This window comes from Notechis scutatus, chromosome 3 (assembly GCF_049901735.1).
Source record: "Notechis scutatus isolate UNSWTSFEM ecotype Mainland chromosome 3, rNotScu1.2, whole genome shotgun sequence".
NCBI lineage: Eukaryota > Metazoa > Chordata > Lepidosauria > Squamata > Elapidae > Notechis > Notechis scutatus.
In genome coordinates this window covers 115,087,970-115,113,814 of record NC_142011.1, presented here as the reverse complement: position 1 = coordinate 115,113,814, position 25,845 = coordinate 115,087,970, and the positions used below count along the sequence as shown (strand labels likewise).

The following is a 25,845-nucleotide window of genomic DNA, read 5'->3' as shown; positions in this document are numbered from 1 at the left end:
ATAGTTATTTCCCTCTTCACTTCCATATTTTTGGGGTCTTTTTGGAGTTCACATTCATATTTTGTTTATGTCCAGGATGCAAGGGGTCTGTAGATATTTTCACAGCCCTCTTTCTGGCTCGTGCAGTATACAGGTCCTTCAAGGAAGGCAGATTGGTAGCAATTGTTTTTTCTGCAGTTCTAATTATCCATTGAAGTCTGTGTCTGTCTTGATTGGTTACAGTGCCAAATTAGATAGTTAGAGAGGTGCAGATGACAGACTCAATAATTCCTGTGTAGAACTGTATGAGCAGCTCCTTGGGCAGCCTGAGCTTTCTGAGTTGGCGCAGGAAGAACATCCTTTGTTGTGCTTTTTTGATGATGTATCTGATGTTAGGTGTCCATTTTAAGTCTTGAGATATAATAGAACTTAGAAACTTGAAGGTCTCTACTATGCTACTGTGTGTCTAGTATTGTGAGTGATGGTAGTGTAGGGGGGCTTCTCCTAAAATTTACTATCATTTTACAGTTTTAAGTGTGTTCAGTTCAAGACTGTTCTGGCCGCACCACAAAGCTAGTTGTTCAACTTCCCGTCTGAACACAGATTCATCATTGTCTCAAATGAGACCAATTACTCTTGTACCATCTGCAAATTTCAGTACAGAGGGATCCTTTGAGATGCAGTCATTGGTATATAGAGAAAAGAGAAAAGAAAAGAAAAGTGGAGAGAGCAACAGCCCTGTGGGGGGGCCTGTGCTAACTGTACAAGTATCTGATGTGATTTTGCCAACTTCACTTACTGCTTGCTGTCTGTTAGAAAGCTTATGATCTTACAAGTGTGGTCAGGCATGACTAACTGATTTAGTTTATGACTGACCATCTATCAAAACAGTTCTGGACAACCAACACAATAAAAATATCAATAATATAATAAAACAAAAATAAAGCAAAAAAGGTGATGGCCAAGGATAAACTAGTCAACAGCCAATTTGTACAACGAAAGATCAAAACTACCAACCCCCATATCTGAGAGAATTCCCATATATTTTTAATCTACGTTAATCAGAAGTTGTCATTTCCTCAATAAGTATTCATAGACCTTACATATGAAGATTCTATTATATTTAACAATCTTAACTGGCAGGATAATGAAAAAGTTTGCAAGACTAAAATAAATATGATTTATTTTTGCTAACTTAGCTATAAAATTAATTGATGGAGGTGGAGAGGACAGGAATAGTGTTTGAAAATAAGCCAAAGTCTCTACAAATTTGGGGCCAATTCTTAACAAGAGTTTCTTGTTCCAAAAAGATATAGATCAATATAAGGAAGTATCTTCAGTATTATTCAATGTTCTCATTGCAGTTTAAATTCTTATATTCAAAACATTGTATACATGTAACGTATATAAAATATTCTCATGTACAGGATCATTGCCACATTCACAGTAAAGTGAATAATTTCTGTTTGCAGGGTGGGAGAAAGCAACAGGAAGGAAACCTATCTGGAACAATGGGAGGAAATGGAAGAATTGAGTTGGGTTAGGGGGAACAACAGCCAAGTAGTAGCAGAAGCTGCTTCATTTGTGGGATGGTATCCATATCTGAACTGTTCTCCAAACAGGAATTTGAAGGATATCTTATATCTCTTGTCTTACATGACCAACTGTAATGACTATTAGTGAAGAGTGGAATAAAGGGTAAGTGTATCTTATCAATATATAATATCAGTATAGTCAAGATCCAGTTTTTTTGCATAGAGGAAAATGATGGAAGTTTCCAAAATAGCAGGAAAGAAGTGGCAGGGATTACCAAAGAATCCTCATAACATGTCATGGTGAAGAAATTGTTAAAAATTGGTTGGGAGCCTCCCAATTTGGCATAAAATGGGTAATATAAATATTTTAAATAAAAAAATAGAAAGTCCTGCTTCAAATCTCAAAGCCAGCAAGCTATCAACTACAAAATAATTTTTATCTCTTCTGGGTTACTCCATAGATAATATGACCAGAACAAGCACAAGGCTTGGAAAATGTTTAGAAAGATGATAAAGCAAATTTCTTTTGCCAAGAATGTAATTGTTAATTGTTTTAATGACTAATTCTAATTTTGGTTTTGATTTTTGTTACATTAATTTTATGTCTCATAAACTGTATTTGTATTGATGTAACTTATGTTGACCACTGGAATAAATAGATATGTGCATAAATTCAATAATGAATAAATAGGTGAACATTAAATTCCCATAGGCTACCATGAGAAAAAATATACAAAACTTTAGTTTTTCAACAGAATGGATTGTCATTGTTTATGAGATGATGAAGATGTAGAAATAGTTACACAAATTCTGAGTTATGCCCATTAAAATATGTTTAATATAAAAGAAACCTATTTGTGATGGAACGTAAGGAACATCCATGCCAAATTTCAATAGGTTCAAGTTTTGTAGAAAAATAAGAGATTCTTTCTCAGATTCACTGAAGACTGGATGGCTGAAAGTGGTCTGTAATAGTTAGTTAGCCCTCTTTTCCTAGGAAATGGGTTTTTTAAAGGAATCTTTTGTCATAAACATTTATTAGCGATAATAACCAATTTGAGCCCAGGGAATAGCAATTTTAACTCTTTTTTTTTGAACTGAGCAACTATTTATTTTTCCCAACCAACTGAAGCTAAAATTAAGAATTTAGACTAGAAAACCTAGTGTATTTATTTTTTTTCACTGATACCAGATTTAGTATAGATTACATTGCTGTTGCAAATGTTTAATTTCTGAAGTTTTCACTCTTTCTTTGGTGTCTCATAGATTGTAGACTGAGAAGTATACTTCCTTGCTGAAGTAACATGCATCCTTTGTGTCACATGGATTCTGATATTGCAGACTGGCTTGCCATCATTCATCTGGAAAGCTATCAAGATACATTCAAACAACATGGATATGTCTTAGTGAAAGATGTGACCTCTCTCTGTAAGGAGGACCTACAGAAACTTGGCATCACTGCTACAGGCCATTGTAAAAGGATTCTGAATTTAGTACAGCAAACTCATCTGTTTATGGACAACAACAGTGGGCACATGGCAGAAGAGTCCCATGCAGTTGAATGTACATATTCTTCAGATAGACCTGTGATAAAAAATGAAGAAATGTTGGCAAAAACTATTTCTGATTCTGAGGTTGATCATGATTTAGCCAGACAGCTCCAACAGTCACTTCTTAATAAAAAGTCTACTTATCCTATAGGAAAGCCAGTACCTAAACCCAGAACTGTATTCCCACATGATCACGGAACAGCCAAACTACAGCCAGTATCATTGTCAATATTGCTGCCTGTTCATAAACCCACTTTTTGTTCTGCACAAGGAGCACATAATATTCAAGAAAGATTTGACCAAGAAAAATGTACCACAAATGCTCAGACTTTTGATACAACCTCAAAAGACCAAGTCCATACTCTATCTTCTCAGAGAGAAGCAACAGAGGATAATTCTGGAACTGGCATTCAGACTTTTCTTCACATCAATAAAATGAGTACTGAAGGAACACATTTCTTTCCTTCTATTCCCAAATTTTCCAGTCTATATAACAGCCAGTCTATGGACATCAGTCCAACCACATCCATTTCAACTGCTAAGAAAATACAGGCAGAGACTTCATTAGTTCCTTCTGTCCTCACCCAGTCAGCCTCCCTGGAGAATAAGAAAGAGATGGTACCAGGTGTTACTTTGCCCTTGTCAGCTAAAAGAGTAGAAATGAAGGAAAGCCTGAGAGGTGGGACTAGCACACAGCATTCTGAAATAGTGCTACAAAATGGAAATTTTAACATGAAGAAGGCTGGGTAAGTATATATGTTCTTCCTAGCAGTGTAGTTTACTCCTTTCAATTAGAAAAGCCTCATCGAGAGCAAGAAGACTGTGAAAGATATTGTGTATATGTGCGTACATGTATGTACACGCCAAATATTAGTAATAAAAGAATAGGAATTGATCCTACCTTCTTTAGAATTATTGATCTGGTATCTGTTCAACCTTGCAGTTAACTGGACTTCTTCAGAATTCCATACATTTAAGGCAGAGATTCATAATGTAATTCCACAAAGTCTTGAGATATATAGGCTTCATTTAGGGTCATGGTTAGGCTATATAATAATATGGAACCCCAGCTAGTTGAATCCTAGCTATAGAAAAGACTGATACTTTACAGGTTTTGGTAGGATTTATACCAGAGGAATGGTGAGGATCAGTATTGGATGGCTATATTGTGAATGATGTGTTAAGGCTCCTCCTCATATTCCCCCAACTGCATAATGACAGTTTGCTAAGTGTAGAGACACATCCTCATGATTCTCCCTTTGTTTGAGGTTGCTTAACTTTGTATTCAATGGCTCAGTGGCTAAGACATTGAGCTTGTCAATCAGAAGGTCAGTAGTTCAGCGGTTCAAATCCCTAGTGCTGCGTAACGAAATGAGCTCCCATTACTTCTGCCAACTTAGCAGTTTGAAAGCATGTAAAAAATCCAAGTAGAAAAATAGGGACCATTTTAGTGCGAAGGTAACAGCACTCCATGCACCTTTGGTGTTTAGTCATGCCAGCCACATGACCATGGAGATGTCTTTGGACAGCGCTGGCTCTTCGGCTTAGAAACGGAGATAAGCACTGCTCCTAGAGCTGGAAATGACTAGCATTACCTTTACCTTAACTTTGTATTTAGTCAATAAAGGTTATACATCTCCTGATAAAAATCTTACTATATGCCCAATTTTTGTTGTGACTGTATAGGTTGAGGTCTACTAGCAACTACTGGCCAGTTTTGACTGCAGCTTTCTCCATTACTGACTTTATCTTGTCTCATCTTAAAACTGTAAGGATAGTATCAGTTGTTATTGAATCAGAATGGATTACCTATTTTTTGTGTCATCTCGTAGACTGGAGGACAGTGTAGCTGTTGAATAAGCCCATAGTGTGGTGCCTGAATTTAAATTTAAAATGTAGTTCACCTTGCAAGAAAGCATAAGCTAGCTAAAATTGCTTTTCAGAAAAATGATCTTCAGTTCTTCAGTGATACAGGTAATCCTTGACTTATGACCACAATTGAGCCCAAAATATCTATTGCTAAGCAAGACATCTGTTAAGTGAGTTTTTTCCCATTTTACAACCTTTCTTGCCACAGTTTGTTAAGTGAATCATTGCAGTTGACACAGTTGTTAAGTGAATCATTGCAGTTCTTAAGCTAGTAACAGTTGTTAAGTGAATCTGGCTTCCCCTTTGATTTTACTTGTCAAAAGGTCACAAAAGCTGTTCACATGACCCTGGAACACTGCAACTGACATAAATATGATGTCAACTAAAAATACTTCTTTTTAGTTGTCAGCAGAAAGGGAGGGGGAAAAGCAGTACATTCCTTAAAGGCTTCAGATAATCGCTTTGGCAACTGAAGTTTCTGGAGCACAAATTACTGGAGAGCATGATTGATGACTCTTGGCTATGGATGTGTCTCATTGCTGAATATATGTCCAGGGGGTGGGGGGAAGACCAGGGTCAAGGGTGAAATGAATGATATGTCAGAGTTGGCTGCAACCGGGAAACGCCAACATGTCAACTCCTAATAAATCAATCTTTTTCACTCTGAGAGATGCAGCTAGAGGCTTATGATTTTAATGGGGGTGCATGTCGTAGTCCTAACATATGAATCAGTTGCAAAGCATCTGAATTTTGATCACAAGACCATGGGGATGCGGAAACAGTTGTAAGTGTGAAAAACAGTCACGTCACTATTTTCAATGCCATTGTAATTTTGAATAGTCACTAAATGAATTTTTGTAAGTCGAAGATTACCTGTATAATTCCAATAAAAGGGAACAGAATAACTGTAAATGTAAAATAAAATCTTCTCCCTCTTTTCATAGCTCCCTGGGACAGTTGTGCTTGTGTTCACAACATTCATCTGAAGGACCTCACAGCAGTTCAAGTGAGTGAAGATAATAGTTCTCTTGGATAGTAATGGGAAAGGGTAGGATGAGGTAGATTTTAACGTAACATTGTAAACTCTGTGCTTGTTTTTCTTAGCTAATATAACACAAAAGTAGATAAAAATGGGATCAGATAGAAAAGGATGGCTTATAAGTTTTCTAAAACTAGATTCTCTTGGTAACCAGTGGTGGAATTCAAAAATCCCAGCAACCGGTTCACTACCTGGTTGCTGGGTGGGCATGGCCATGGTAGGCATGGCCTACTGGAATTTCCTGTTTCCAGCTTCCAGTGGGCCTCCAGAGCCTGAGGGAGGCCATTTTCACACTCCCAAGGTGAAGGGTCAGAAGGCTTCCCCTGGGCAAAAACAGCCTCCCCCAGACTCTGGTGACCCACCGGAAGCCGGAAACAGACCCGTTTCTGAACTTGCTGTACTTCCAGGAGGGCCATTTTTTGCCCTCCTAAGAGTCTGGAGGCCTTCCCTGGGCTCTGGAGGCCCACTGGAAGACAGAAACAGGCCTGTTTCATGACTTTCGTTTTTTCTGGCAGGGCAGTTTTTTGCCTTCCCAAGGGTCCGGAGGCCTCCCCCAGACCTCTGGGAGGCCAAAAACAGCCTTTCCAAGGCTCTGGAAGCCAGAAACAGGCTCGTTTCGTGACTTACGGTTTTTTCAGGAGGGCCTTCCCTGGGCCTCCGGGAGGGCAAAAACAGCTTCTCCCGGACTCTGGAGGCCCTTCGGAAGCCAGAAACAGGCCTGTTTCAGGATTTCCGGAAGGCCCTTTTCCCCCCTCCCAGAGCCTCCATGCAGATCCTGCACTTACTTCCATCAAAAATGGGCTGTGTGGAGATTCCTGGGAAGGGAGGGGCAGGGTGGGCAGGGCCAGTGGGTCAGTTGAAATACCAGTTCCGTGAACCAGATGTAACTTTAACATTCGGTTCACCTGAACCGGTCAATCCCACCCCTGCTGGTAACCCATATCATAAAACTACAAAGAAGTACAAAAAATGCAGAAAATTGCCTTAAAAGAATTATTTTATTAAGTTCAACCCATGGCTCAGTGCAGAAATGCAGATGAAATCATCCCAGAGAAGAATTATGTTAGCTTTTGCTTGCGCATACATGTCTGCTACTAATCCTCAGATTACTAGTTGTCAATAGAAGTCCCTAAGCTTCCTATTGTAACGTGCAATGTGACATAACTGTATTGGTTAGCAGTGTCAATACTGGTTACCATTATTAAGCAAGGAATGCATATGTCATTAAGCAAGAACATCATGTAACCGTAACTTCAAATTTCCTTATTGACTTCAGATATAGAAGCCAGCAGGGAGCACTGGAAATTAGAAATAATTGACCACAGCTTACTGCAACAATATAATTGCAAACAGGGTATCAAGCACTCAGTTTATGATCATATGACTGCAGGGATATTGTGATGGCTAGAACTGACCAATCATAAGTGCCTAGTTCAGCACCATTGCAAGTTTGAATGGCTGCAGAATGTGTGCTCATAATTCAAAGACCATATGTATATAGCAAAGAGGAATTGAATCACTTTTTTGATTAATTGGTTACAGGTAGCCCTCAATGTTTGACCAGTCACTTAGCAACTGGTGGCAGTTACCCCAAAAAGATACTTACAGTCCAGTTCCAAAATTTGACAACCATGTTATCTCATGGTAATGTGACTGTATGATTGCATTTATGGCCATTTGCAGCATTCGGTAATCATGTGATTATGATTTATGACATTTTTTGCTGAAAACTAGTCATAATTTCCAGATTTTGGCAAAAATGGCCCAAAGAGGACAATAGGCTGCCTTAATGACTGTTGTAAAAAAAGGTAATAAAATCAGGTCAATATTGTGATAACCCACTTTACACTGACATGATGTACAATGATAATTGGCAACTCCATTATGATTCTAAGTGAAGGACTACTTGTACATCATTTTACTCTTCGGATTCCCCACCCCCTAAAATTGAGTTGTAATTGCCTTCCTATAACTTCAGTCTGTTATTTTGTATCACCAGATGGAACAAAAGATACTGATCTTCTCTGTGATTCTGTATTTAATGAGAACTATAATATCACTCTATTCCTCTTAGAGCTAATCATTCCCAGTTCCTTCACTATCTCTTATACAAGTTAGTTTCAAATCCCTGATTGCTGTCATTGCTATCTTCTGAATTTTCTTAAAAGTGTGATGCCATAGTGCTTTAGGTGGGATCTGCCTCTGATTACAATTCATATCAATTCTGTGTACAGAACAGAACAATAGTTGGAAGGAACCTTCTAGTCCAACCCTCTGCACAAACAGAAGATCCTATACCATTCTGGGCAAATAGCTGTCAAATCTCTTTTTAAAAACCTTCAGTGATGGAACACCCACAACTTCTGAAGGCAAGGTGTTCCATGGGTTAATTGTTCTCACTGTCAATAAATTAGTTCTTAATTCTAGGTTGGTTCTCCCTTTGATTAGTTTCCATCCATTGCTTCTTGTCCTGCCTTCTGATAGTTTGGAGAATTGGTTGGCCCGTTCTTTGTGGCAGTCTCTCAAATAATAAACATAAATAATAAACAATTTGGTTTCAGAAAAAAAACTGTCCTGTAATCTGCAACTCTTACACTGCAAAAACATATGGACCACACAACTCGATCAGGGCAAAGCAATAGACGCAATCTACATAGACTTCTGTAAAGCCTTTGATTCAGTGGTACATGACAAACTACTACTAAAACTAAAATCTTATGGTATCTCTGGACACCTACATAACTGGATAGAAGCATTCCTGTCAAACAGACAACAAATAGTCAAAATTGGGAGCATCCTATCAAATTCTGTACCTGTCAACAGTGGTGTTCCTCAAGGCAGTGTTTTAGGACAACTCTCTTCATACTCTACATAAATGACCTCTGTGATCATATTAAGAGCAACTGCGTTCTCTTCGCTGATGATGTAAAGCTATTCAACACCACAGACAATGCTACTACCCTCCCAAAAGACCTTGACTATGTATCAGAATGGTCAATCAAATGGCAACTTCAAATCTCAACAAATAAATGCTCTGTCTTACATATTGGCAAAAAAAATCAGAAAATAAAATTCAAGCTAAATAATCAAGACCTTGTTGAGGATCCAAACTTTGTCAAGGACCTTAGAGTACTCATCTCTAATGATCTAAGTGGTAGAGCCCACTGTAACTACATAGCCAAAAAGGCATTAAGAGTTGTTAATCTAATCCTACGTAGCTTCTTCTCTGGTAATATCACACTACTAACTAAAGCATACAAAACTTTTGCTAGACCTATACTTGAATACAGCTCATCAGTCTGGAACCCATATCATGTATCTGATATTAACACAATTGAAAAAGTCCAGAAATATTTCACAAGAAGAGCTCTCCGCTCCTCTAGTCATTGCAGAATACCTTATGCCACCAGACTTGAAACTCTAGACCTGGAAAACCTAGAACTATGCCACCTCTGGTCCGATCTAAATATAGTATATAAAATCATACATTGCAATGTCCTACATGCAAATGAATACTTCAGCTTCAATCATAACAATACAAGAGCACACAATAGATACAAACTCAAGGTTAACCGAACCAAACTTGACTGCAGAAAATATGACTTCAGCAACAGAGTGGTCAATGTTTGGAATATTCTACCTGACTCTTTGGTTTCTTCCCCAAACCCCAAAAACTTTAACCTTAGACTGTCTACTATTGACCTCATCCCCTTTCTAAGAGGCCTGTAGGGGGTGTGCATAAGCGCACCAATCGTGCCTATCGTCCCTGTCCTATTGTTTTTTTTATTTTTCTTATACGTATCTATCTCATTTATTCAAAACTATGTTTATTCTTATACCTGTATCTTGTAAGCGATTGATAAATCAAATAAATACTAAATACTAAAAAAATACTAAAATATCAAAACATTGCTATCGTGTCACTCCTAGTGCTTCTTTTCGCTAGACTACACATACTCAATTCCTGCAACCGTTCTTCATATGCTTTAGCCTCCATCCCCCTGATCATCTCTTCTTTCTACTCTTCCCAGAGTCTCAACGGCTTTTTTATATTATGGTGACCAAAACTAGATGCATTATTCCAAGTATGGTTTTACCAAGGCAGTACAAAACTATTCCTCTGTTAATACAACATAGGATTGCATTGGCTTTTTTGGTGGCTGCAGCACACTGCTGACTCATATTTAAGTGGTTGTCCACTATGACTGCAAAATCCCTCTTGCAGTTACTGCTATTGAGCTAGTTTCCACCTATTCTATAACTGTACATTTGGGGGGAGGGTTGCCTAAGTGTAAAACCTTACTTTTTTCACCATTGAATTGTATTTTGTTGGATAGGGCCCAATGTTCAACTCTGTCGAGTTCCATCTGGATTTTGAGCCTCTCTTCTAAAGTTTTGGCTATTCCTGCCAGCTTGGTGTCATCTGCAATTCTTTTTTACCATTTTTTTATTTTACACAAACATTCCATCTTTCGTGTGTTGTCTGGGTACAAATATCTTGTGCCATAACCATTACAATTAGTACATATTCATTACTATTATATAATTACTCTATTATTACTTCATACTACTACACATAATGTATCTAATTATAATAACAATTCTTAGCATATTTAATTCTTATTCACACATTTACTATTTTTGGCTGATCTTCTTAGATTTTCTAATTTCTATTTTTATTCTCTTGATAAAATAATTCCCGTGCCATATAATATTCAGTTTGTTCCTTTTCTTTAATTGCAAGTATTAACCTGTTCATTTCTGCACATTTTAATATTTTCCTGATCATATTCTCTTCTGTTGGAATCTTTTCACTTTTCCAATTTTGTGCAAATACAGTTCTAGCTGCAGTCAATACATGAATGCTTAAATATAGCTTTTCTTTATTATATATTTCAGTTATAATCCCCAACAAAATTATTTCTGGTTTTAAATCAATATGTTGCTGTATCATCTTTTCCAAACGTGTGTATTTTTGTCCAGTATCTTATAGCTCCTACCCATGACCAGACCACCACATATGTTAATATGATCCAGGTGCCTGATGACACTTCCAGCATTTAGCTGATTTATCTTTAAACATCCTTGCCAGTCTTGCCGGTGCAAAGTGCCATCTATAGAACATCTTATACAGATTTTCTTTGTAAGCAGATGACATTGATAATTTATAATTTCTCTCCCACAGTTTCTACCATTTGTCTAATTCTATAGTGTACCCAAAATTTGTGGCCCATGCTATCATTGTCGCTGTCAGGGCTCCAACAAATCCACCCTCATTTAAATCAAAGTCTCTAGCCACATCTCAGAGAAAAGTAAATTGATTTATCTAGTCTAGTATCTTTTTAGTTGACAGTTGCTTTCATCTGTTCTTCTTCCATTTTAATTCCCAATAGATAACTATACAATTTTTATCAGTTTTTCTTCTGTTCCTGTTAATATCTTGTCTCGTTCTGTCAATTCTTTATAAAAAACCATTTAGTTTAGCATCTTTTTCATATCTAGACTGTATTTGCACATATGAATACCAAACTATATGCTCTTTTTACCACACCCTTGCTCTTTTAATTCTTGTTTAGTTTTGAGCTTACTTTATTCATTCAAAATATCTTTGTATCTAAGAATATTTTCCATATTAATAATATTTGGATGAATAAGTGCTTCCATTGTCAAAAGCCAGACTGGTATCTTCAAGTAGTGTTGTTCTCTAATTTTCTCCCATGTTAAGAATAATGCATTTCTTATATAACAATAATGCATTTCTTATATAATATAAGATACAAGGTTACTTTGAAAGTAACCATGTATCTTATTTTTCCCATACCATAAAAAGACATGCCAACCCAATTGTAAATCATGCCCCTCCAGAGTCAATAATCTTGTATTCCTCAGTACAATCCATTCTTTCATTCATGTTAAGACTGCGGCCTGATAATATAATTCCCAGTTAAATAATCCAAACCCTCCTCTGGTTCTAGCATCCTGTAACATTTTAAAATTGATTCTTGCTTTTTTCCCTTCCCAAGTGTAATATTTTGTTAAGATCTTCAGAGTATTTTTTCTCTAATTTTATTGGGATTGTTTGAAACAAATATAATAATCTTGGCAGTATATTCATTTTAATTGATGCTATTCTTCCTATTAATGATAGCTGCAAATTTTTCCAAATCCATCTTAACTTGTTGTTTCAATTTATTATAATTATCTTCCGTAAGTGTCACACATCTTGCTGTTAACTGAATCCCTAGATATTTCACTATCTTAGTAATCTGAATATCTAATCTTCTTATTAACTCTTTTTTTGTTTCTCTGTAACATTTTTCACTAAAATCTTAGTTTTTTCTCTGTTTATTTTTAATCCTGCCACTTTGCATTATTCTTCTATTTTTTAAATTAACTTAGGTCCTGTTTCTAATAGATCTTCTAAAATAAAAACTAAATCATCAGCAAATGCCTGTAACTTATGTTTTTCCTGATTTTTCTTAGTAAGTATTTCTTGCCAAGCATCTTGAATACCTCATTCTTCTGCCATTTTAAAAAAGTCTTTGGGACTTTTTTCCTAGCTTTTTTATTTGTCTTTCTAGTTTTGTAATCCAGTTCCACATCCACTATTGTATGCATATGTTTTCATATTCTAGTTCTATTGTTTTCTTATGAAATTTATCATAAAAATCCTCTTGATTATTATTTGGTGTGTATATTGCCACTACAAGTGTCTGTTTATAATTCATCATTATTTTCACCATCAAAACCCTCCCTTTCTCATCTGTATGAATTGGTTTTGCTTTTATTGTCATTTTAATATAAAGCATTACACCCCTTTGTTGTGAGAGGGAGGTATATAGCTTCCCAATTTTAAAGTATTCCAGTACTATACTGTGTTGCTTTTTGATGTGGACTTCTTATAAACAAATTATATTATATCTAGTTTATTAAAAATCCTTTTCCTTTTTATTGCCGAGTCCAGTCCATTTATATTAATTGATATTAACTTTATATTCTCTTCCATAACTTTATTTATAAATAGATTTTGTTGCTCTGGTTGCTCTTATCTCTCTTGCTTCTTTTGCTTTTTTTCCTTCTCTTATTGCTATCCTGGTCTCTTTCCTCCTGTCTTTGTTGCTTATCTCTCTCTCCTATATATTCCTCTTGACATCTAATTTCTCCTTCCTCTCTCATTCTCTCTTCCTCCTGCGATCTGAAATAATCATCATAGAATTGTTCCGCCTTCTCTATTGAATCTAGTCTATGTCTTTGCTCCTGCCAGGTCACCAATATTCCCTCTGGTATCAGCCATCTAAAATTCACACCCTTTTTGATTAAACACTTTGTCAAAAATTGATATTCCTTCCTTAAATCTCTAACTCTTCTTGGAATTTATTTTAGAACTGTTATTTCTTTTCCTTTGTATTTCAGAGGTTCATCTCTTGCTCTCTGCAGGATCTCTGTTTTTGTTGCTTTCTTAGTAAATATCACATGGACCTCCCTGGGCAATTTATTTGTCATCGCCTATCTAGTGTGCACTCTGAATATTTCATCAATTGCAGCCATAATTTTTTCTTTGGGCACCTCCAAGGCTCCTTCCAACATTTCTGCCATTATCTCTGCTAATTTTTCTCCCTTTTCTTCTTCCATATTCTGGAATTTCAATATTCTGCCTAGTCCATTTCCAACAAAATTATTGTTCTTTCTTTATTTTGATCTGCCAATGTAAGTCTATAATCAAGCTCTCCCACTCTTTTTTCTGTTAAATCTGCTTTCTCTTCTAGTTTTTGTATATGCTCTTCATTTTTTGCTAGAATTTGTTGGAAATTCTCTAATTTTTCTTCTACTTTCCCTACTTTGTCTTCCACTTTCCCCACCTTCTCATTTATTTAACAAGAACAAGATGGCACCAACAGAGGAAGTATAGTCACATTGCGGGCAGATAAGTCGCTACTAAAATAAAATAAAACAGTAGGAGGAGAGGTAGAGAGGGAAAGATAAGTCACAGAAAAAGAAAAAAGACTAGATAAAGGAAAAGGAGAGGAAGATTGAAGAAATTAAAAGAGGGAGAAGCCAAGCTGCACCCGAAAAGATCGGAGGCCTATCGAAGTGAGGTGAGCAGAGAGGCAAATAAACTGCAGGCAGCAAAGCCAACCATTGGAGAATAATGAGCGAGTGAGGCCAGCTGCAAAGCAGGGAGGAAAAATAGCCTGAGGCAAAGAGGCCAGTCAACAGAGGGCAATGCAATGACCAGCAGAGAACAAAGAGGTGAGCTGGTGAGAGAGCAAAACAGGGAAAAGGAGAAAAGAGAAGAAGTGAACTTTTTTGGATCATCAAGCCAGCAAGAGAATACAGCAGGGAGGAAGGGAATAGAAGACAGATGAGCTTGCTGGGGACCATCTAGGCCAGGGGTGGGCAAACTACGGCCCGCGGGACACATCCGGCCCATTGGTCATTTTAATACAGCCCGCCTCTGAAAAAAAATAGGGGCCGGCCAAAAGAGACCCCACGCCGCGCAGCAAAAATTGCACACACAACACGGAGCTGGGCAGCCGCTTCCCTGGTAGTGGGGCCAAGGCCACCGCCCGGGAACGCCCACTGCTTTCCCTCGCCAGGGCTGGGCGGTGGCGTGTTGCCCTGCGCCGCGTGGCCCCCGCCTGGCAGCGTGTTTCTCAGCTGGTCTCCTCCTCCTCGGCCATACAGAACAAACAGGCAGAGAAGGAGGAGACCAGCCGGCTGGTTGGGGGAAGCTTTCTGCGCGAAAGAGGCAGCTACTAATTTCCGGCTTTGCTCCGCTTCTCCAATGGTCCGGCACCACCCTGTTCTTCTTGTGCTGCAAAGAGGTGGCTAATGATCTCCGGCTCTGCTCTGCTTCTCCAACATCCGGCGCCACCCTGTTCTGTGTCAGGCCCAGCAAGTCCGAGCAGCCGGCGCACAGAACAGGGCGGTGCCGGATGTTGGAGAAGCAGAGCAGAGCCGAGATCATTAGCTGCCTCTTTGGCAGCACAAAGCCTCCTCAACTGGCCAGCAGCTCTCCTCCTTCTCTGTCTGTTTGTTCTGTATGGCCGAGGAGGAAGAGACCAGCCGGCTGGTTGGGGAAGCTTTCTGCGCCGAAAGAGGCAGCTACTAATCTCCGGCTTTGCTCCGCTTCTCCAATGGTCCGGCACCACCCTGTTCTTCTTGTGCTGCGAAAGGCGGCTAATGATCTCCGGCTCCGCTCTGCTTCTCCAACATCCGGCGCCACCATGTTCTGTGTCAGGCCCAGCAAGTCCGAGCAGCCGGCGCACAGAACAGGGCAGCGCCGGATGTTGGAGAAGCAGAGTGAGCCGGAGATCATTAGCTGCCTCTTCGCAGCACAAGAAGTCTCACCCAACTGGCCACGTGCTCTCCTCCTTCTCTGCCTCCTTCTCTGCCTCTCCCCTCTTGCTCCTCACAGTTGCCCTGAGCTGGTGCGGTTCTTTACTTGGGCAGCCAGGCGCCCGCAGCAGCGCCTGCAGCAGCAACAGGCAGTTCTGCCCGGGCTCTGCTCAGGTGTCCGGCTGGGGCTGTCAGGAGTTGCTACCGCCGGCGCAGCTCACGCGGCTCCAGTCCCGCGTTGCCTTGGGAAGGAAAGGCAAAACCAAGAGCCACTGAGCCTGAACCTCCGGTGCCGCTGCTGCCGTTGCAAAGCACCGCGCGGCTCTTCCTTTTGCCTTTCCCTTCCCGAGGCAACGTGGGACTGGAGCCGCATGGAGCCGTGCCGGCAGTAGCAACTCCTGACTCAGGGGCCTCCGAGGGGAGGGGAAGGAGGAGAAGAAGGGGGGAAGGGGCGATTCCCAAAAAATCTTGTGCTGACCCGGCCCGTCTGTCAAATTTTAAAAGTGAATGCGGCCCCCCGAGCCAAAAAGTTTGCCCACCCCTGATCTAGGCAGTCCTGTTTGCTGATGGAAGCAGCATCCCCAGCGTGACGGACAGCAAATGGGAGCCATGTGGCTCTAGAGCAAAAAGCAGCAGGGAGTGACCAAGGCTTTCTGAGACACCAACAAACACACATAAAATCCAAAACTCTTTTATTTTAGTTCAATGGCTGTTCAATTGTCATTTACAGCCTGGAATGAGTCTTAACCAGTTATAATTTGTTCCAAGGAGGTCTGCCAAAGTTCTTCAAGAGACATCTGATAAGAACACACCTTACCTTACCTTACTTGAAGTGCTGCCAATGACTAAAGTCCCAATTAGTCTTTCTAAATCAAACAGAGAACAAATTCACCAAAGATCTTTCAGAGTCCAAACCAATCAGAGCGAATGACGTTGCTTCCTGTAAAGGTTTTCCTACCTTTGCACTTCCTTTATATCTTATGGGAGGGGCAATCACCTCCAAGCCTTACTCCTGAGTCACCCCTTTTATCTTAGCTGCTGTTGCCTTCTGGCAGCTCTGTGCACATGCGCACTGGGGACAGGCTCCCTTGTTCCTCTGCCTCACTGCTGCCAGATTCTGGAGGCTCTGGAGTCAGCACATAACTCCCAGATGGTCCTGGCCCTATCTCTGTATCAGACGCAGGACCCTTGTCTGAGTTCTCCGCAGACTCCCAGACTGTCCTGTTCTTCCCCACTGTCTGATTCTGCTGCTGTCTGCACAGGCTGCCAGCGAACCACAAGAGGGAGGAGAGAGAGCCAGCAGCAGCAGCATAGGGCAATGCATGAGCTAGAGCCTGAGAGCACCACAGAGAGCAACCAGGAAAGAGATGGTGAAGCTAAGTGGAGCAGACCGGACAGCAGAGCTGAGCTGACCAGAAAGCTGCACAAGAGAGCTGACCAGAGCAGGGACAAGGCTGAAAAGACCGGAGCACCAAAGGACAGAAGGGAGCTGGCAGAGAAAACAACGTGGTGGGAGCAGCAAACGAGGGAAGTGAGGGTAACGAACCAAACCTGAGGTTCCAATAGGCAGGGAGGGAAGACCCAGTTAGAGAATAAAAGTAAATACAGGACAAAAAATAAAAGACAAATAAATAGGCAAATAATAAGGACAAGAGTAAAAAATTGGAAATCAAGGAAGAATTGGATTAATAAAGATCAATCAAATAAATAAGCCAAATCTTAAATAATAAGATAGGGGGGAACTGGAGCTCAAAAACTTTAAAAAAACATAGGGAAGAAAGGGATTTAAAAAAACTAACATAATAGTAAGTAAATAAAATAACAAAATAATAATAAAAATAATAAATTAAATCATGTTTATCTTTCTGACTTTCAGAGACTTCAAGCTCCTGTAGTATATTTTTCTATTCTGTTAGTATATAGAAAATGAAGGCCATTAACTTGATTCAATGGGTCCTCTTGTCCCAAAGGTGCTTTTTCAAGAGGTTACTGGACTTTTTGGTTTTTTTTTTAAGACATTTTGCTTCTCATCCCTCACCTTCACCCTCATGAAAGGGGTTAAAGAGACCATCTATGTCAGCCCTCTCTCAACAGTGGGGGAGGGATACGACATCATCTATCTCCAATCTACAACACAGTCCTTTGAACAGTTCCAAAAAGTCTCCATAATTTGCACCATTCAGGTGACCCTGATGATACAGATAAACCTCCAGGTGACCTTAACAACCTGCTAAAAGAATGCAAATGACCAGCTGTGTGCAAGGAGTATAAATCCTTCCATTCCCCAGTCAGAGCTCAAGAAGCTTCTTGGATGAGAAGTGAAACATTTTCAAACAAAAACCAGAAAGTCCAGTTGCCTCTTGAAAAAGCACCTTTGGGGCAACCATGACCTGGATGACTAAGAACCTTCAGAGACAACGAGTCCCCTTGTTAAGTTCTGCTATTCAAATTTGCCATGCTTTGTCTGAATGCATTTTAGCACTCCTCATTACTCTGCAGTGTAATAAAAGTAGGCAAATGATAAAACCTGCATCATTTCATTATGTTGCAAATTCCACAACATCATCTATTTATCTCAGATGTCATAATGCGACAAACATAGGACCTCATTGAAAATATGCTGGCATTCTGATGTAATCTGCAGACGCTTTTGTTGTGATGTGCAATTCATCTAATTTCATCATCCAGGAAACTCAGATCATGGTCCTATGAACCAAATCTTTCTCATCAGTGTAATTTGCTGTGTTTTTTCCATTTTCCCTTCCTCAGAGAATTTTATGAGCAAATAATATATATGGTGCTCAAAATATCCAATTCATTTTTCTTGGGGTGGAAAGACCAACGGCTCTTTTTTTTTTTGAAACAACAGCACTATAAGCAAGGAAGTTTTCTAATTACTAAAACAAAATTTCCCTCCTTCCTGTGTGCCTACAGCAATCCATTCCACAAAGTTCTCTCTGCTAACAAGAAGTACATAAGAGACAGACACATTTTCCATTTTTGTTCTACCTAAATCAGACTCAAGCTAACTTCACTGAAGTGTCTTTTTGTTAACTTTTTGTTTTTGAAGTCATGATTGGTTTTCCAACTTTGTTTACCATCAGATGCTGTTGACGACTTCATCAGTCCCTATTGTGAGAGTCTGTTTGGACATTGCTGGCTTACCCAGGGGCAGGTATGGATATCTTACACACTTTTTCTGTGTTCTTCCAGACATTTGCCTATCCCAGCATTGGCTTGTATGCGTGCGTGGGTTGGGAGGAGGAAGCAGTGAGAGAATGGAATGGAATGGAATGGAATGGAATGGAATGGAATGGAATAGAATAGAATTCTTTATTGGCCAAGTGTGGTTGGACACACAAGGAATTTGTCTTGGTGCAAATACTCTCAGTATTAAAAAGAAAAGATACATTCGTCAAGAATCATAAAGTACAACACTTAATGATAGTCATAGGGTACAAAAGCAATCAAATCATACTAGGAAACAGTCAATATAAATCGTAAGGATACAAGCGACAAAGTTACAGTCATACAGTCACAAGTGGGAGGGGATGGGTGATAAGGAGTGATGAAAAGATTAACAGTAATAGTAGTGCAGACTTTGTAATAGTTGAACAGTGTTGAGGGAATTATTTGTTTAGCAGTGATGGCTTTCAGGAAAAAACTGTTCTTGTGACTAGTTGTTCTGGTGTGCGGTGCTCTATAGCATCGTTTTGAGGGAAGGAGTTGAAACAATTTATGTCCAGGATGTGAGGGGTCTCTAAATATTTTCACAGCCCTCTTTTTGACTCGTGCAGTATACAGGTCCTCGATTGAAGGCAGGTTGGTAGTAATTTTTTTTCTGTAGTCCTAATTATCCTCTGAAGTCTGTGTCTGTCATGTTGGGTTGCAGAACCAAACCAGACAGTTATAGAGGTGCAGATGACGGACTCAATAATTCCTCTGTAGAACTGTATCAGCAGCTCCTTGGGCAGTTTGAGCTTTCTGAGTTGGCACAGAAAGAACATTCTTTGTTGTGCTTTTTGATGATGCTTTTGATGTTAGAGAGAAGCAAATGCTTAACTTTGTGTAAATTGATGAGATTGGGATAGACTGTGAGTGGCAGGTGATAAGCTGGAATTTAATGGATAATTCAAAGAAAATGTCACCTGAGATTTCTAGTACAGTATGGGAAATTTAATACTCGTAATTATTAGGAGTCAAAAAAGTAAAGATCAGTATGTTCTCAAAGTCAGGGGTCCCCAACCACCGGGCCGCGGACCGTAGATCACTTTGTACTGGGCCGCAAAGAAAATAAAAAATAAAATAAAAATGGCGGCTTTCTTCGCCTTCGGTGAATGCTGCTGGGATCAGGGATCAAGGACACAAATGACAGAAGGGGAGGGAGGAAGCAACCAAAGCCTGTCCTACTCTCCAGCTCAGTGGCTTCGGTTTCCTCCCGCCTCGTTCCTCTCTCAGTCGCTCTCTCGCTCCTCCACCAGCCCAGGAAGAAACTGCTTCAAAGAAGCCGGCAGGGTGGCTTTTCCTGTCGGCGCAGCTCTTCCGAAGCGCCCGTTCACCCCCACCCCGCCGCCCTCGGTTCAATCCAGTGCTCCGTTCTGCCTGCCTGCCTGCCTTCGTTTCTGGTGGTTTCGGAGCAGCTTCGGCTGAGAATAATAACTATTCGCCTCTTTTACTCAGCCGAAGCTGCTCCGAAACAACCAGAAATGAAGGCAGGCAGGCAGGCAGAACGGAGCACTGGATTGAACCGAGCGCGGCGGGGTGGGGGTGAACGGGAGCTTCGGAAGAGCTGCGCAGACAGGAAAAGCCACCCTGCCGGCTTCTTTGAAGCAGTTTCTTCCTGGGCTGGTGGAGGAGCGAGAGAGCGACTGAGAGAGGAACGAGGCAGACACCTGAGGGATGAGGCTGAGGGAGGGAGGGAGACACCTGAGGGATGGGGCTGAGGAAGGCAGGGACGAGAGGCGGGGCCTCTCAGCCGTCCTGCAGGGACTTGTCCTGACAGTGGGCCACCGCCGCCCAGCGCTCAGTTTTGAAGGCGCTCCTCAGCCCGGCGCAGTTCCTGAATCTGCAGCTGAAACCCTCCGTTTTAAATGTCCCAATAGAAGAGAATATCTGTCGCTCAGGGTTGCAATGAGGAGGCATTGGCACTCCCTGAACTTGGTGGTTTGCTGGCAGACGTTTTATTACTCGACTAGGTAACAACATCAGATGTTACCTAGTCAGGCAATGAAACTTCTGCAAGCAAACCACCAAACTCGGACTCCCCCCCCCGGGTCCTTGAAAAAGTGTTTCTGCGTGAAACTGGTCCCTGGTACAAAAAAGGTTGGGGACCACTGCTCAAAGTAATCTATGTTATTAGATACAACTAATAGGAATGGCCCAAGGTTTTTTAAATTTTTTTAGATGGAAATATAAAGATAATTTACACTCCAGTAAGAAAGTTCTATGGGCATCAATTTATGCTGTGTCTGCTGAACTATTATTTACTATTCTAGAATTCAGCAACTTCTGAATACCAAGACTATGAAGATGTACAAAAATATATAACAAACCAGAGTAAGGACCCAATGTAAGTGGTGTGTCTTCTTCTTCTTCTGTACATGTTGTGTACGATTCCTTCCCTTTAACATGCTATGTTAATATGCAGTGCAATTGTTTAGTGTGTGATGCAAGCTATCAGAATCCACAATCCAAGTTTTTAGTCCATAATTCATCCATTTTTCCTTTAAACCTAGGAAGAAAGGACCAAATCAGAAAAGCATTTATCAGGAGCACAGGTTTTGAGGTTTCTAAATGAAAAGGAGCCATTCCATAACGTGGAATCTTGTTCTTCTAGAAAAGAGATCAGTTAAATATTTTAGAAAATTATATCTGAACCTCTGATTTATAATTAGCAATTAGATTTTGCACTGGAATTGCAAAAGAATGTATACAATAAACAGATATGCCATATAATAACTATAAGTAGTCCTCGACTTATAACTACAATAGAGCCCAAAATTTATGTTGCTATGTGAAAAATCTGTTAAGTGAATCTTGCCCCATTTTATGACCTTTCTTGATACGTTTGATGATTGAATCGCTGCAGTTTTTAAATTAGTCACATGATTGTTAAGTGAACTTGACTTCCCTATTGACTTTGCTTATCAGAAGGCCGCAAAAGGTGATCACATAACTCTGGGACACTGCAGCCGCCAAAAATTTGAGTCAGTTGTCACCTTGTTTATTTTTAGGTGCTTACAAATCATTTGCCTTTTAGGTGCTTACAAATCATTTTTTCTACAATTTTCCCAGGTATTGATGTCAAACTGATAAGCCTATAATTTCCTGGATCCATTTTCCCCTTTTTGTATGTTGGTATCATATCAGCTCTTTTCCAGTCATCAGGTAGTTACCCTGTGCTACAGTAGCTTTTATATTCAGTGGCTTCGAGTTTATGCCTTTCAGCTTAACAGAACAGAAGAGAAGAGTTGGAAGGGTCCTTGGAGGTCTTCTAGTCCAACCCTCTGCTCAGGCAGGAAATCCTGTATCACTTCAGACAAATGGCTGTCCAATCTCTTCCTAAAAATCTTCCACTGGTTAATTGTTCTGACTGTCAGGAAATTTCTCTTTAGTTCTAGGTTGGTTCTCTCCTTGATTAGTTTCCATCCATTGCTTCTTGTCCTGCCTTTTAGTGCTTTGGAAAGTAGGGTGACCCTCTCTTCTTTGTGGCAGCCCTTTAGATCAGGGGTGTCCAACCTTGGCAACTTTAAGCCTGGAGGACTTCAACTCCCAGAATTCCCCAGCCAGCTTTGCTGGCTGGGGAATTCTGGGAGTTGAAGTCCTCCAGGCTTAAAGTTGCCAAGGTTGGACACCCCTGCTTTAGATATTGGAACACTGCTATCAAATTACCCTGGTTCTTCTTTTCATGAAACTCTTTTGTTTTGTCTTTTATTATATGAAAATTCTTAATAAATATGAATATAAAAAAAGAATTTGAGAAGTAAAGGACATACAAAGTTGAGATGGAAAAAGAAAGGAGAATAGTTTTATTCACAATGACTTCTTAGTAGAATTCAGAACCCTGGGCTAAAGACCACGTGGTCTGGGTGATTTATACTCTTCCTGGGTAGACAGAGATCTTCTTACTATTTCGCCTATTTTGTCTTCTGTACCTATTCTAACTCCCTTTGAGCTGCTTTTCATAGATTAAGCTGTTTCTTCCTTTTGCATAAAAATATAAAAAAGAAGCAATTTAGTAGTTCTTCTTACCCTCTGCTGTCTGTAACATTCTTGTCATCTGCTCCCATTAGTGATCTTGTTGTTTCCTTGACTTTTTTTGTTCCTTACATATTGAAAAAAGCCTTTCTTTATTGTTGTTGTTATTGTTGTTGTTATTTTTGACATAAGTTATTCTGGGGCTTAACTTTCCTAATTCCTCCCTTGCAGATTCAGGCTATTTGCTGATGCAGGTGTGTGAACTTTGTTAAATGAGTTTTGCCCCATTTTATAACTTTTCATTTTAACAAATTCATTTGTTAAATTAATCACTGCAGTTGTTAAATTAGTAACATGGTTGTTAAATGAATCTGGTTTCCCTATTGACTTTGCTTGTCAGAAGGTGACTCTGAAACACTGCAACTGTCATAAATATAAGCAGGATGTCAAGCATCCAAATGTAAATCACATGACAATGCTGCAATGGTCATAAGTGTGAAAAATTGTCATGTCACTTTTTTCAGTGTCATTGTAACTTCACTAAGCAAACTGTTGTAAGTTGAGGACTACCTTTATTCTGTTTTAGTTATATGTCCCTCTTTTTATGTTTAACCTTTTTGTCTATTGATTTGTCAGAGAGCTTTTTTTGTTGGTCTTGTTTCCTGTCTTTTGTTGATTTAAGACTAGATTTGTGAGCATCACAAAATAAATAGACACAGAAGTTTGTAAATCACTTCTACTATAATAACAAGAACAATCATCTACTTCAAGAAATGCAGCAGAGTTACACCTCTTGCAACACTGTCTTTTCTAAAATGAAAGATAGGTACAAAGTGGAAATCCATAGATCTAATGCTGGAGTGGCTGACAAGAAAAATAAACAAAAATTGGCTACTTACTATGCACTCATGCAATATATTCTCCCAAATGCCATGTTGCTCAAACCTCTGAAAAATCTTCATCTTGAACATATGTTTCTTTGCCTCCATAGCTGGCAACAGTCACAAAGTTTCTTCTGGAATTCTGGACTTCAGCTTTCTTTCTTTGATGATGACTCTTGCATATTTGTCTCATGGTGAACTTCATTGCTCTCTACAGTGGGAATTCTATAGCATAATACCTTCGTAGGGCCCCAGTTTCAGGGAAGCTGCTCTACCCTATTTAATCTCCTTCTTCCATTGGGGAAAGAATAATCTTTAAAATAGCAGATTATAATTATAGTAGCAGAGAAGCTTAACATTTTGTAACAATATAGTTAAATAAGCAGGGGAAGGGGAGGAGGAGCAGAGTACGGTATGGAGAGCAATGGCTGCAGGAGAATGGAGGATGCTGCAGCAGGGAAAGGGGAAGTAGAGAAAAGAATACACAGATTTTAGAGCCACTTAATTCTTATAAAGCTTTACATTTATCAATTTCCATACAGCTCATCCTTCAGCTATAACTGAATATATATATATATATATATATATATATATATATATATATATATATATATATATATATATATATATATATATATATATATATAATATAATATAATATAATATAATATAATATAATATAATATAATATAATATAATATAATATAATATAATATAATATAATATAATATAATATAATATAATATAATATAATAATATAATATAATATAATATAATATAATATAATATAATAATATAATATAATAATATAATATAATATAATATAATATAATATAATAATATAATATAATATAATATAATATAATATAATATAATATAATATAATAAATATAATATAATATAATATAATATAATATAATATAATATAATATAATATAATATAAATAATATATAAATATATAATATATATGGAGAGCAGCCATTCACTAAGGCAGGGGTTCCCAACCTGGGGTGCTCGCACCCCCTGGGGGTGCGAGACGATATTCCAGGGGGTGCGAGAAAAGTCCAGGGAAATAATAGGATATTGGCTATATGTTGGCATTTTTATTTATTATGCAATGGATTAACTTTGTTTTCATTTTAGAGTTAAGTATCGTTATTTAGTGGCCATCACATACATAGCTGAAAAGATTCAATCCTACCATATATTTAACGCATTCAGTAGTTCCTAAAGTCTAAATTTCAGGGGGTGCGAGGTTCGAGTGAAATTTCTTTAGGGGTGCGGGGCAAAAAAAAGGTTGGGAACCACTGCACTAAGGAGTTAGTATACTTCTAATGGTTTTCATTTTTCTCATATTTATTTCTATTGCTAGTCTAAGAAATATGGAACTTCAGAGTTAGGAATTATCTTTTTTTTCTGGGAGTGCTTTTACTGGCTTCAAGTTACAATAGGAGAGGGATTCCTGTTTCTACCCGTTTCTAATTGATTAAATAAATCTGACATTCATCTTTCAGTGAAAGAAATCCCAGGAGAGAAGATAAGAGTCCAACTGCTAAGAGAGAAACTGGTATCAGCTGCATTGCTCAGAATGAGACTGAGGGCTACTCTACCGTGGAAGCTTCAACAGACTTCAAAAGCTTCAACAGTTCTCCATTCAGGCTCTCTGATCCTATATGTTCTGTTGAAAATTCAGATGATTTAACCATCTCTCCCTATGCCAGCTACACATCTTCATCAGAGCAGCCGCTCTTTGTTCTCAATGGCTGGCTGGACAAGCTCTCTCCACAGGGGTAGGTGACTGAAGAGACCCTATCTTTTATTTCTTCCCAACTTCTTCTTTTCAGTTAGCCTCACCTAAATATGTTTTTTGTAAGAAAATTAGCCATTGCTATGTGTACATTACACATCATATTATAAAGTTTGTAATTCTGATCTAAGGGTAATAAAGATATCATTGTAAGGTTTATTAAAAAAACACATAGAGATATTAATAATATTCCATTTAAACTAATATTATTTGCATGTAATTAAATACTGTTTGTAGAGTTGACCTTCTTCACTTACAGCTTTAAAAGCAGATACAGGCAGTCCTTGACTTACAACAGTTCATTTAGTGACCATTCAAAGTTACAATAGCGCTGAAAAAAATGACTTATTGTTTTTCACACTTATACCATTGCAGCATCCTCATGGTCACGTGATCAAAATTTGGCCACTTTATGGCACTAATATGGCAACTGGCTCATATTAATGATGGTTGTACTGCCCCAGAGTCATGTGATCCCCTTTTGTGACCTTCTGACAAGCAAAGTCAATGGGGAATTAACTTAACAACCATGTGATTAACTTAACAACAGCAGTGATTCATTAACACCTATGGCAAGAAAGATATTCAAACGGGGAAAAACTCACTTAACAAGTGTCTCACGTAGCAACAGACATTTTGGGTTCAATT

General features: G+C 39.0%; 1 protein-coding gene across 1 annotated transcript in view; it reads left to right on the top strand.

Moving 5' to 3' along the window:
- The first annotated feature begins 1,547 nt into the window (after positions 1 to 1,547).
- Positions 1,548 to 25,845, top strand: part of ARAP3 (ArfGAP with RhoGAP domain, ankyrin repeat and PH domain 3) — a 178,058-nt gene continuing 153,760 nt past the window's right edge. Inside the window, exons 1-6 of the mRNA XM_026683190.2 lie at positions 1,548 to 1,677; positions 2,781 to 3,810; positions 5,878 to 5,939; positions 18,416 to 18,486; positions 20,807 to 20,880; positions 24,905 to 25,180. Of these exons, the coding sequence (XP_026538975.2) occupies positions 2,819 to 3,810; positions 5,878 to 5,939; positions 18,416 to 18,486; positions 20,807 to 20,880; positions 24,905 to 25,180 (1,475 nt within the window). The 5' untranslated portion in view covers positions 1,548 to 1,677; positions 2,781 to 2,818. The remainder of the gene's footprint in view (positions 1,678 to 2,780; positions 3,811 to 5,877; positions 5,940 to 18,415; positions 18,487 to 20,806; positions 20,881 to 24,904; positions 25,181 to 25,845) is intronic.